Source organism: Rhinopithecus roxellana, chromosome 18, assembly GCF_007565055.1.
Source record: "Rhinopithecus roxellana isolate Shanxi Qingling chromosome 18, ASM756505v1, whole genome shotgun sequence".
NCBI classification, from domain to species: domain Eukaryota; kingdom Metazoa; phylum Chordata; class Mammalia; order Primates; family Cercopithecidae; genus Rhinopithecus; species Rhinopithecus roxellana.
In genome coordinates, this window is record NC_044566.1 from 60,091,860 (window position 1) to 60,104,539 (window position 12,680).

General features: G+C 41.2%; 1 protein-coding gene across 1 annotated transcript in view; it reads left to right on the forward strand.

The window, feature by feature from the left end:
- LOC115894560 overlaps positions 1 to 11,958 on the forward strand; it is a 35,598-nt gene extending 23,640 nt beyond the window's left edge. The window contains exons 3-5 of the mRNA XM_030922110.1: positions 5,127 to 5,212; positions 7,607 to 7,650; positions 11,467 to 11,958. Of these exons, the coding sequence (XP_030777970.1) occupies positions 5,127 to 5,212; positions 7,607 to 7,636 (116 nt within the window). The 3' untranslated portion in view covers positions 7,637 to 7,650; positions 11,467 to 11,958. The remainder of the gene's footprint in view (positions 1 to 5,126; positions 5,213 to 7,606; positions 7,651 to 11,466) is intronic.
- Positions 11,959 to 12,680: the final 722 nt, after the last annotated feature.

Below are 12,680 nucleotides of genomic sequence, written 5' to 3' on the forward strand. Positions count from 1 at the left end.
AGTTTAACATATGTAAGTAATTTTAGAGTGTTTCTACGTGGTGGTTAGTGATCTCATGCAGCTTATTAATCTCGTGATGCTTTTCAGCAGTGAGTGAAGACCCGTAGCAAACGGTGCTTGATCTTCAAAGTCCCCACCCTTTGCTGTCGGTAGTCTTCATGTCTCCTTCAATGTCTTTGAGAACGTAGAATACTTGGGCTCTCAAATTCAATAGATACTGGGAAGAATGGAGGATGAAGTGGGCAAAAAGGGATTATGTAATCAGTAGAGATAGGCTGCTTTATTAATTTATTTATTTATGAGATGGAGTATCACTCTGTCACCCAGGCTGGAATGCGGTGGCGCGATCTTGGCTCACTGCAAGCTCTGCCTCCCAGGTTCACGCCATTCTCCTGGCTTAGCTTTCCAAGTAGCTGGGACTACAGGGGCCCACCACCACGCCCGGCTAATTTTTTTGTATTTACAGTTGAGACGGTGTTTCACCATGTTAGCCAGGATGGTCTTGATCTCCTGACCCCGTGATCCGCCCGCCTCGGCCTCCCAAAGTGCTGGGATTACAGATGTGAGCCACTGCGCCCAGCCCGAGATAGGCTGCTTTAAAAAAAAAAAAAGAATTTTCCCAGCACCGTTTATTAAATAGGGAATCCTTTCCCCATTTCTTGTTTCTCTCAGGTTTGTCAAAGATCAGATGGCTGTAGATGTGTGGCATTATTTCTGAGGACTCTGTTCTGTTCCATTGGTCTATATCTCTGTTTTGGTACCAGTACCATGCTGTTTTGGTTACTGTAGCCTTGTAGTATAGTTTGAAGTCAGGTAGCGTGACGCCTCTAGCTTTGTCCTTTTGACTTAGGATTGTCTTGGCAATGCGGGCTCTTTTTTGGTTCCATATGAACTTCAAAGCAGTTTTTTCCAATTCTGTGAAGAAACTCATTGGTAGCTTGATGGGGATGGCATTGAATCTATAAATAACCTTGGGCAGTATGGCCATTTTCACGATATTGATTCTTCCTATCCATGAGCAATTGGCTAGCCATAAGTAGAAAGCTGAAACTGGATCCTTTCCTTACTCCTTATAGAAGATTAATTCAAGATGGATTAGAGACTTAAATGTTAGACCTAATACCATAAAAACCCTAGAAGAAAATCTAGGTAGTACCATTCAGGACATAGGCATGGGCAAGGACTTCATGTCTAAAACACCAAAAGCAACAGCAGCAAAAGCCAAAATTGACAAATGGGATCTAATTAAACTAAAGAGCTTCTGCACAGCAAAAGAAACTATCATCAGAGTGAACAGGCAACCTACAGAATGGGAGAAAATTTTTGCAATCTACTCATCTGACAAAGGGCTAATATCCAGAATCTACAAAGAACTCAAACAAATATACAAGGAAAAAACAAACAACCCCATCAAAAAGTGGGCAAAGGATATGAACAGACATTTCTCAAAAGAAGACATTCATACAGCCAACAGATACATGAAAAAATGCTCATCATCACTTGCCATCAGAGAAATGCAAATCAAAACCACAATGAGATACCATCTCACACCAGTTAGAACAGCAATCATTAAAAAATCAGGAAACAACAGGTGTTGGAGAGGATGTGGAGAAATAGGAACACTTTTACACTGTTGGTGGGATTGTAAACTAGTTCAACCATTATGGAAAACAGTATGGCGATTCCTCAAGGATCTAGAACTAGATGTACCATATGACCCAGCCATCCCACTACTGGGTATATACCCAAAGGATTATAAATTATTCTACTACAAAGACACATGCACACGTATGTTTATTGCGGCACTATTCACAATAGCAAAGACTTGGAATCAACCCAAATGTCCATCTGTGACAGACTGGATTAAGAAAATGTGGTACATATACACCATGGAATACTATGCAGCCATAAAAAAGGATGAGTTTGCATCCTTTGTAGGGACATGGATGCAGCTGGAAACCATCATTCTTAGCAAACTATCACAAGACGAGAAAACCAAACACCGCATGTTCTCACTCATAGGTGGGAACTGAACAATGAGATCACTTGGACTCGGGAAGGGGAACATCACACACTGGGGCCTATCATGGGGAGTGGGGAGGGGGGAGGGATTGCACTGGGGAGTTATACATGATATAAATGATGAATTGATGGGTGCTGATGAGTTGTGGGTGCAGCACACCAACATGGCACAAGTATACATATGTAACAAACCTGCACGTTATGCACATGTACCCTAGAACTTGAAGTATAATAGAAAGAAAGAAAGAAAGAAAGAAAGAAAGAAAGAAAGAAGAAAGAAAGAGAGAGAAAGAAAGAAAGAAAGAAAGAAAGAAAGAAAGAAAGAAAGAAGAAAGAAAGAAGAAAGAAAGAAAGAAAGAAAGAAAGAAAGAAAGAAAGAAAGAAAACCTTTCTACTTTCTTTCTTTCTGTTTTTGAGGCAGAGTTCTTGTCGCCCAGGCTGGAGTGTAATGGTGCAATCTCGGCTCACTGCAATCTCCACCTCCCAGGTTCAAGCAATTCTCCTGCCTCAGCCTCCTGAGTAGCTGGGATTACAGGCGCCCACCACCATGCCCAGCTAATTTTTGTATTTTTAGTAGATACGGGGTTTCACCATGTTGGCCAGGCTGGTCTACAACTCCTGACCTCAGGTAATCCACCCACCTCAGCCTCCCAAAGTGCTGGGATTACAGGCCTGAACCACTGTGTCTGGCCGAAAAGAAACTTTCTACTTTCTGCCTTTATTTTGTTTGACACATGGCTCTTTCCTTTCTCGTTCACAATTATGGCTCCCAAATACAACATTAGTAAATGGGAGATTGCAAAGATTACATGAAGGAAAGATATCTGAAATAGCTGAATTTGCTTTTTAAAGGCAGTCGGTAAAGAATGCTGAAGGGATGAGGTGGAAGTCTGACTAGTTGACTTAAAAGGTTCCTTCAGGCTCTTAAGGTTGTTTTTTTGGGGCTGGGTGTGGTGGCTCACACCTGTAATCCTAGCATTTTGGGAGGCCAAGGCAGGATGATCACTTGAGGTCAGGAGTTTGAGACCAGTCTGGCTAACATGGTAAAAACATGCTCTACTAAAAATACAAAAACTAGCCGGGCATGCTGGCATGTGCCTGTAATCCTAGCTACTTAGGAGGCTGAGGCAGGAGAACCACTTGAACCTGGGAGGCAGAGGTCGCAATGAGCAGAGATCACACCACTGCAATCCAGCCTGGGTGAGAGAGTGAGACTCCATGTCAAAAAAAAAAAAAAAAAAAGATTGTTATTTTTGGAAATGAAAAAAATCTACATGTGAATAAAACAAGCAAAAATATTATTTTTTAATATTCCAACTAAATTTCTTTTTGGGCCAGCCACAGTAAGACTGTTTCAAAAAAAAAAAAAAATTTGTCTTCAATCATGAGCATATTTAAGATAATGTCTTTATGATATTTATCCCAACTTTTCCTTATCTGTAACTCAATAGCTGATGCTTTCTAGTGCTCTTCCTTGGGGACAGAAGCTGTAAGACTCAAGAAGCCAGAGCTCCGATTTTTGTAGTTCTCCTGTATCTTCTGTTGTTCTATACCTCTCAGGGTTCCTTGGGGACCTGTTCCGTCTCAAAGCTTGTCACCCTGAGTTTTTTTACTTGGCTCCTAAGCTTCTGATGTTCCAGAGAAATTTGGTCCCGCAGCTGAGACCAAAGATTGACCAAGTCCTAGGGCCAAGGAGTCATAATTATCAACCTGCTCTTGGGGCTCTGGCATCATATTTATCATATTTGTAAACTTTGTGAATAATTACATCTTGACTATTTGCTGTAATTTTTCTTTTTTCTCTTTCTTTTTTTTTTTTTTTTTGAGACAGAGTCTCACTCTGCCGCCCAGGCTAGAGAGCAGTGGTGAGATCTTGGCTCAGTGCAACCTCTGCCTCCCAGGTTCAAGCGATTCTCCTGCCTCAGCCTTCCAACTAAGTGGGAGTGCAGGCGCCTGCCACCGCACCCAGCTAATTTTTTTTTTCTTTTTGTATTCTTAATAGGGATGGGGTTTCACCATCTTGGCCAGGCTGGTCTCCAACTCCTGACCTTGTGATCCACCCACCTCGGCCTCCCAAAGTGCTGGGATTACAGGCGTGAGCCACCTCACCCAGCCTATGTGCTGTAATTTTTCTACCCACCTACATACACCAAAGAAACATACCAATTTTTTCAAAGTAAATGCATTTGCTTTGGGGAGCTCTAAGTGATAACTGAAGACGTTTTAGATCTGGGATCTTAGTCAAGGTCCATATTCAGAAATTGTATGTAAAATTTTGGGGGTTATTTTGTGCCATTTTTGGGGGGGAGGTCTGGAGATTTTATCAGCTCCTCAGAGGGGTCTATGATGCAAACAGATTAACAATCACTGCTTTAGAGAGGCACCAGAATGCATGAAGACACTATTGTGAAAAGATTCTATGCCTCCTCTTACCTTGAATGCACGATATCATCATCATCAACAATGATCAAGCATCCGCTAATTAAACTTCAGAAAGCTTTTTAAAGGAAATAGACCTCATTCATCAAATAGCATACCTTCTAAATGGGGAGACAAGACTAACATAAAACAAAATTACTGCACATAGAAAATATAAATGATAAGCTTATGAATATTTTATGAGCGACATTAGTAGTGCTAAAAGGATTGTAGAAGAGAATTTGAGGTTATAGTTCTGTCTGGAATGCCTTCCATGTGGAAGTGCATTATAAGCACTGTTTATACAAGGGAGAAAGAATGTAGCTCAAAAGAAAAGCAGAGGGAAAGAATTTCATATTTGGAAATGGCGTGTACTTGAAAGGGATAAAGAGGAAACCATAAATAGGGGCTATGAAGCAATTTGTTTGGCTAGATTGGACGGGCCAAGCTCATGGTCAGTGGCCTTGTAAATAAGGCAAGAACACAAATGAATCCTAGTATGAGAGTCTGGTTCGTGTTTACTAATTGAGATCTGAGACAAACTCCAGCTTTAGACATCACCAAAATATCTTTAAAACAGACTTTTAACGGTATGGTGGTTAGATATCAGGTTTGCATGTCTTCACAGTTAGGGTAAAAATCTGTGTGACATTAGAGATGAGATTAGTTCTTTCTTTTTTTCACAGAATCCTTGTTGCCTGATGACTATGTGGTTCCCCTTGACTGGAAGACACTAAAGATGATCTACTTGCAATGGAAGATGTCAGTGGAGGTATATATGTTTGTTTGTGTGTGTGTGTGTGTGTGTGTGTGTGTATATATATATATATATATATATATATATATTTTTTTTTTTTGAGATGGAGTTTCACTCGTTGCCCAGGCTGTAGTGCAATGGCACAATCTGTGCTCACCACAACCTCTGCCTCCTGGATTCAAGCGATTCTCTTGCCTCAGCCTCCCTAGTATCTGGGATGACAGGCATGTGCCACCATACCCAGCTAAGTTTTTGTATTTTTAGTAGACACGGGGTTTCTCCATGTTGGTCAGGCTGGTCTCAAACTCCTGACCTCAGGTGATTCTCTTGGCTTGGCCTCCCAAAGTACTGGGATTACAGGCATGAACCACCACACCTGGCCAGTGGAGGTATATTTTTATGGCTTTCAAATAGAAACTGCTGTTCTATTCTCTACTTCTATGAGATTAACTTGTTAGATTTCACATGAGTGAAATCATGCAGTATATATTTTTCTGTGTCTGGCTTATTTCAATTAACATAATTTCTTCCAGGTTCATCCATGTTGTTGCAAATGACAGAATTTTCTTCTTTTTTATGGCTGAATATTATTCCATTGTACACGCTATGGTGTTCATTGCACAGCAGGGAGGGTGACTATAGTTAACTATAGTTAACACTAATGCATTCTATATTTCAAAATAACTAGAGGAGAGGATTTTGAATGTTCTGACTACAAAGAAATAATAAATATTTGAAGTCATATATATGCTGATTACCGTGATTTGATCATTATACAATGTGCACATGTATCAAAACACACTGTGCTCATAAATATGTACAATTATTTTGTGTCAGTAAAATTTTTTAAATTATGGAATAAAAAATAAAATTTATCAAACTTGAGAGAAGTGCTAGATACCTTAAATTAGAAAAAGAATATATATGGATGGGGATGAGTGGATAATATAGGCATGTTTCCTTTCAATTAGTCCCAAAGAGAAAGTTGCATGTAATTCCCTAACTTTGTGGAAGAATATACAGGTATAAGGACTCACTGGGGATGACTAAGGCACCCACTGTAGGAGAGTCCTTTACTCTTCATTGCATCTTTTCTCCTGTCCAGCTCTCAGTCTTATCCATTATGATAGAGTAACGGCTACCAATTAGATTTGTAGTTACTTGACTTGGAAGCACCTTCCTATTGTGATCTGTGGTCCACAGTGACAGACATGACTATTCTGAGGGCTGTTCATTTTCCAGGTAGCTGGAGGAGGACTGGCTTGGAAGGTTAGAAGGATGATAGAGAATCTGGAAAAGCCAGTACTTCACCTAACCTAGTGGGGGTGCCTGGGGTTCTGTTCACATTAGTTGGTTATTATTTAAATGTGTCCAGAGGCAATGCTAATGGGTACATTTTGAAATGAATAGTAAAATCAAATTTTAGTGAATCATTACAGAACTAATAGTTCAGGATAGTAGGTATTTTTTAACTGTTCTCATAAACACCATTATGGGAAAAGTAGACTCATTTTGTCTGTCCATTTAGTAAAACCAAATACATTTTTTCTCAACTTCTTGTTTCTCCTTATTCCCCATGGAGACTTTATTGCTACTTAAAACACACATACACACACACACAGAGCAATATTTTAAATGTTTAAATTGACATTTGTGGCCAGGCGTGGTGGCTCATGCTAATAATCCCAGCATTTTGGGAGGCCAAGTTGGGTGGATCGCTTGAGGTCAGGAGTTCGAGACCAGCCTGGCCAGCATAGTGAAATCCTGTCTCTACTAAAAATAAAAAAATTAGCTGTGTGTGGTGACACTTGTCTGTAATCACAGCTACTTGGGAGGCTGAGGCAGGAGAATCACTTGAGCCCAGGAGGCGAAGTTTGCAGTGAGCCAACATTGTGCCACTGCACTCCATCCTGAGCGACAGAGCAAAACTCTGTCTCAAAATAAATAAGTAAATAAATAGATATCTATGGTTATTATATTTCTTTCTTTCTTTCTTTTTTTTTTTTTTTTTTTTTGAGACAGTCTCACTCTCTCACCCAGGGTGGAGTGCAGTGGCATGATGTCAGCTGAATACAACCTCTGACTCCCAGGTTCAGGAGATTCTCCTGCCTCAGCCTCCCAAGAAGCTGAGACTACAGGCATGTGCCACCACACCCACCTAATTTTTGTATTTTTAGTAGAGACAGGGTTTTGCTGTGTTGGCCAGGCTGCTCTCAAACTCCTGACCTCAGGTGATCCACCCACCTCGGCCTCCCAAAGTGCTGAGATTGAGCCACTGTTATATTTCTTCTGTCATTGTAGGAGTGTCCCTACATGAGTAAAATGACAGTGGAAACTTAACTCCAATGCCAAATATTAATATTTTATGTATTTTATTAATATGTTATGTATTTTAATTATAATTTCTAGAAAAGACAGAAGAAGATGGTTGAAAAATGAAAATTCCTTGAACTGTAAGTATGACCTAGAGACTGTAAGTATGACCTATTCTAGAGATCATAAAATAGTTAACGTTGACGTTATTTGGTTGTAATAGCTCATATGTATTATAGCACGACTGGAGAGTAAAATATAAAAAATGAAGTTTGTTACCATAGCAACCTTGTGTGCTTATTGTGCATGTGATGTTTTTGTTTCCTTTAAGTCTAGATCTTTTTTGAAATACAACAAAGCTTAGATTGTTGCTCCCAAATTTATTTTCCCACTTTACTGGTTAGAACATATTTTACAGCGTTCTATCAATGCACAGTTTATGAGACATTTCCCCCCTTGGGTTGATATGTGACGAGGGCTGGGAATTAGGGGTGTAGGTTCTATTTAAATATTAGGTTATCTAGGAGAAGAGGTAAAACATATAGACAAGTTCATGTTCTATTTTAAACTTGTCATCAAGCTGACATTAAAATAAACACATAGCCATTTTTTTCAAATGCCTAAATTATGAAATAAACACAGCTGCTACGATTTCAGTGCATATATGTCTGCATCTGATAAGAATTGAATGCACTATGCACTTACTATACGGTTTTTTCATTTTAACTTATTTCTAAGAGTATTCTACTTTCCATTTCTCAACTAGAAATACATGTATACCCTGTAAAAATGTTTTTTGTTTGTTTTAACCCTGCTTCCCCTGAAAGAAGAGGAAGAAGAACTGAAGATTTGGGAGAGGAGGTTAGAAATTTGCAGGGGTCACTAGAAAAATGTGGGATAAATATGGTACAGGAGGAGATAAGAGCCTATGAGGAATTCCAGAGCAAGGAAGTGAAGACCTTCATTCAATTATTCAGCAAATGTGGCTGGGTGTGGTGGCTCACACCTGTAATCCCAGCACTTTGGGAGGCTGAGGCAGGCAGATCACCTGAAGTCAGGAGTTCGAGACCAGCCTAGCCAATATGGCAAAACCCCATTTATACTAAAAATACAAAAATTAGCCAGCTGTGGTGGCAGGTGCTTGTAATCCTAGCTACTTGGGAGGCCGAGGCAAGAGAAACGCTTGAACCGGGGAGGCAGAGGTTGTGGTGAGCTGAGATCGCCCCACTGCACTCCAGCCTAGGCGACAGAGCGAGACTCTGCCTCAAAAAAAAAAATAAAATAAACATTGTTCAGCAAATGTTTATGGAGCTGCCTCATGTCAGACACTGAAGATATAGCAGTAAAAACACCCCTGCCCTCATGGAATTTGTGTTGTAGGGATTAGAGTTGACGCCATAGCATGTTGGGCAAGGACTTGGCTGAGTGAGCCTCTAGCCTGCCTCTGACTGAAGTTAGATTATAGTGTGTGAAGTTCCCTAGATGGCCCCAACATGAGGAGACACCAGTACAAGCAGTATGCGACAAGCGTGGAGATATTTTGCTGTGGCCAATTTCAGGAGTCTTTTCCATCGCTAAAATTGGTAGCTTTGTGTCAGGGACACTTTTGCGGCCATAATTTTTATTTTCATGTTGATCTCCCACATGTATCCTAAACTGTCAGGACTTCTCACAGAGCATTCTGCCCTTAATTATTATTTTTTTTCTTTTTAGGGAATTTTATGAGTGCTGTAGCTATGTGCAGATGTTTTTACAATTTTATTGAAAAAGGGCATCCTGTTTTGTGTTTGGCATTAAGTACTGACTGACCAGGCTGTCTCAAGGGTAAACAGAAATTTAGAAAGAGGGAAATAGCAGGAGAATCTGGTGGGCTCTGGGAGCCACAAGTCAGTGCCCATTTACAAATATTCTCTCTGCTGGTTGCCAGGGTGTTTAATGTCATGGTACTCCTTTATGGCAGTGGGGCAGGGTGCTAGGAAGAGGATGGGTCCCCATCTTAAGGCTCCTCCTGACTGTGTGTGACCCTAAACAGAGGACGCTTCTCAGAGTCCCAGTTTCTTCATTTGTAAAATATTTATCTTTTATTTATTTTTTTATTATTATTTTTTTTTGAGACGGAGTCTCGCTCTGTCGCCCAGGCTGGAGTGCAGTGGCCGGATCTCAGCTCACTACAAGCTCCGCCTCCCGGGTTCACGCCATTCTCCTGCCTCAGCCTCTCGAGTAGCTGGGACTACAGGCACCTGCCACCTCACCCGGCTAGTTTTTTGTATTTTTTAGTAGAGACGGGGTTTCACCGTGTTAGCCAGGATGGTCTCGATCTCCTGACCTCGTGATCCCCCCGTCTCGGCCTCCCAAAGTGCTGGGATTACAGGCTTGAGCCACCGTGCCCGGCAAAATATTTATCTTTTAAATGAGGATTAAATTAAATAACTTTGCAAAGTTATTAAATGAAAAAACTGGCCAGGTGTGGTGGCTCATGCCTGTAATCCTAGCACTTTGGGAGGCCGAGGTGGGTGGATTGCCTGAGCTCAGGAGTTAGAGACCAGCCCGGGCAACACAGTGAAACCCTGTCTCTACTAAAATACAAAAAAAAAAAAAAAAAAAAGAAATTAGCTGGGCGTGGTGGCACATGCCTGTAATCCCAGCTACTCGGGAGGCTGAGGCAGGAGAATTGCTTGAACCCAGGAGGCAGAGGTTGCAGAGAGCCGAGATCGCACCACTGCCTTCCAGCCTGGGTGACAGAGCAAGACTCTATCTCTACAAAAAAAAAAAAAAAAAAAAAAACAAAACTGCAAAGTATGGAGCCTAATGCCTGAAACATATTAGACTCTTAATAAGAGTTAATTCCCTTCCCCTAAATACTGCCTTGGATTAAAGATTGCCTTTCTTTTTCCCTCCCTCCCTCCCTCCCTCCCTCCCTCCCTCCCTTCCTCCCTCCCTCCCTTCCTTCCTCCCTCCCTCCCTCCCTCTCTTCCTTCCTCCCTTCCTTCCTTCCTTCCTTCCCTCCCTCACTCTTTTTGTCCAGGCTGGAGTGCAGTGGTGCAATCTTGGCTTACTGCAACCTCTGCCTTCCTGGGTTCAAGCGATTCTCCGCCTCGGCCTCCCGAGTTGCTGGGATTACAGGTGCCTGCCACCATGCCCAGCTAATTTTTTTTGTATTTTTAGTAGAGACGGGGTTTCATCATGTTGGTTAGGCTGGTCTCAAACTCCTGACCTCGTGATTTTCCTGCCTTGGCCTCCCAAAGTGCTGGGATTACAGGCATGAGCTACCATGCCCAGCCTTTATTATTATTATTATTATTTTTGAGATGGAGTCTTGCTCTGTAGCTCAGGCTGGAGTACAGTGGCTCACTGAAACCTCCACCACCCAGGTTCAAGCAATTTTCCTATCTCAGCCTCCTGAGCAGCTGGGATTACGGCCCGCCACCACACCCAGCTAATTTTTGTATTTTTATTATTTTAGAGACAGGGTTTTGCCATGTTGGCCAGGCTGGTCTTGAACTCCTGACCTCAGGTGATCTGCCCACCTCGGACTCCCAAAATGCTGGGATTACAGGCATGAGCCACCATGCCCGGCCAAAACATTGCCTTTGAAATGCTCTCTGGCAAAATAGAAATTGTGTTCTTTAGGAGAGGAACATATTGGCCCAGTAAACATGTTAACACATTTGCATGAATTAGTGCATTTGTTTTTAATTTTTTGTAATGTACATAGCTGGATCCTCAGGGAATGGGATCTAGAACAAGTTTCAGCTGAAGGACAGGGAGTTGGGAAATGTCAGGGAACAGGATCTTGAATGAGGCAGGACTAAGTAGTGTGGACTATGGGGACAGTTGTGAAGTCCTGGATGCCAGGGGAGTGGCATAGCTCAGGAAGTAAAGAGTGGGAATCTGAAAACAAACTCTGTTCATGTCACATGTTTTCTGGTCTTGTCTGGGCTTGTGTTTGCTTGTAGTTGACTTCTGCTGTCTTCATGGTACTGCTGAAGATCGTGATCATGGAGAAAAGTCAGAGTGCCCAGTGCCAACCCAAGGGACTCTTTCCAGAGACATACCCGTTGGACACCAAAATTAGTTTGGATAATCTGTCCAACCATTCTCGATAAGTTATCTGAATAATAAAAAAACTCAACAGAGGAGGTAACAATTTGAACCTTTTATTGTCTAATTTGAAGATGTTTACCATACTTGATAATTTGATAGAGGAAAATAAGGCACAGAAAACTTGAGTACCTTATTTTAAAAACTGCATTAGGATTAAAAGGTTAGCCCCTATATCAAAGTATTGGTCTAGAAATGATCCCATTTCTAGAATTCTGAAATCCAAAAAGCTCTGAAAATCAAAAGTTACTTTTCCAAATGTATTCATTGTGGTAATATACACAAATATAAAATTTACCATCTTAACTGCTTTTAAGTGTGTTATAAATACATTCATGCTACCATCACTAGCATCCATCTCCAGAACTCTTTTCACCTTGCAAAACTGCAATTCGATACCCATTAAAAAATGGGTATAGAATGCCTCAGCCCCTGGCAACCACTGTTTCTGTTTTTTAAATAAGTTTGACATTAAAACTAAGTTTGCAGCCAAACCTGACCCAAATATGAGCTGGGCACAGTGGCTCATGCCTGTAATCCCAGCACTTTGGGAGGCTGCGGCAGGAGGATCACTTGAGCCCCGGAGTTTGAGACCAGCCTGGGCAACATGGTGAAACCCAATCTTTACAAAAAATACAAAAATTAGCCAGGTGTGGTGGCATAGCCTGTAGCCCCACCTACTCAGGAGGCTGAGGCAGGGATGATCGCTTGAGCACGAGAGGCAGAGATTGCAGTGAGCCAAGAGAAAAAAAAAAACCTGACCCAAAAATGTAGGCAATTAATTTTACTCCTTATTTATCCCACTTGGAATGTATAAAGTATATTCATATTTTTCATTGTAGACATATTAATGTGTTTAACTACCGAGGTCTGCACCACACCCCACTGGGAATATAGGATAATATACAGTACTATTTCCTTTAAACAACAAACACTTTCTGAATTCTGAAGTATATCTGACCTCTAGAATTTTGGTTAGGGATTGTGGGACTTGTATTATATACTACAAGTTACTAATATTATTTTTTATTCTGTTGTAGTTTAGTTGTACTTAATAAACTTAAAATAT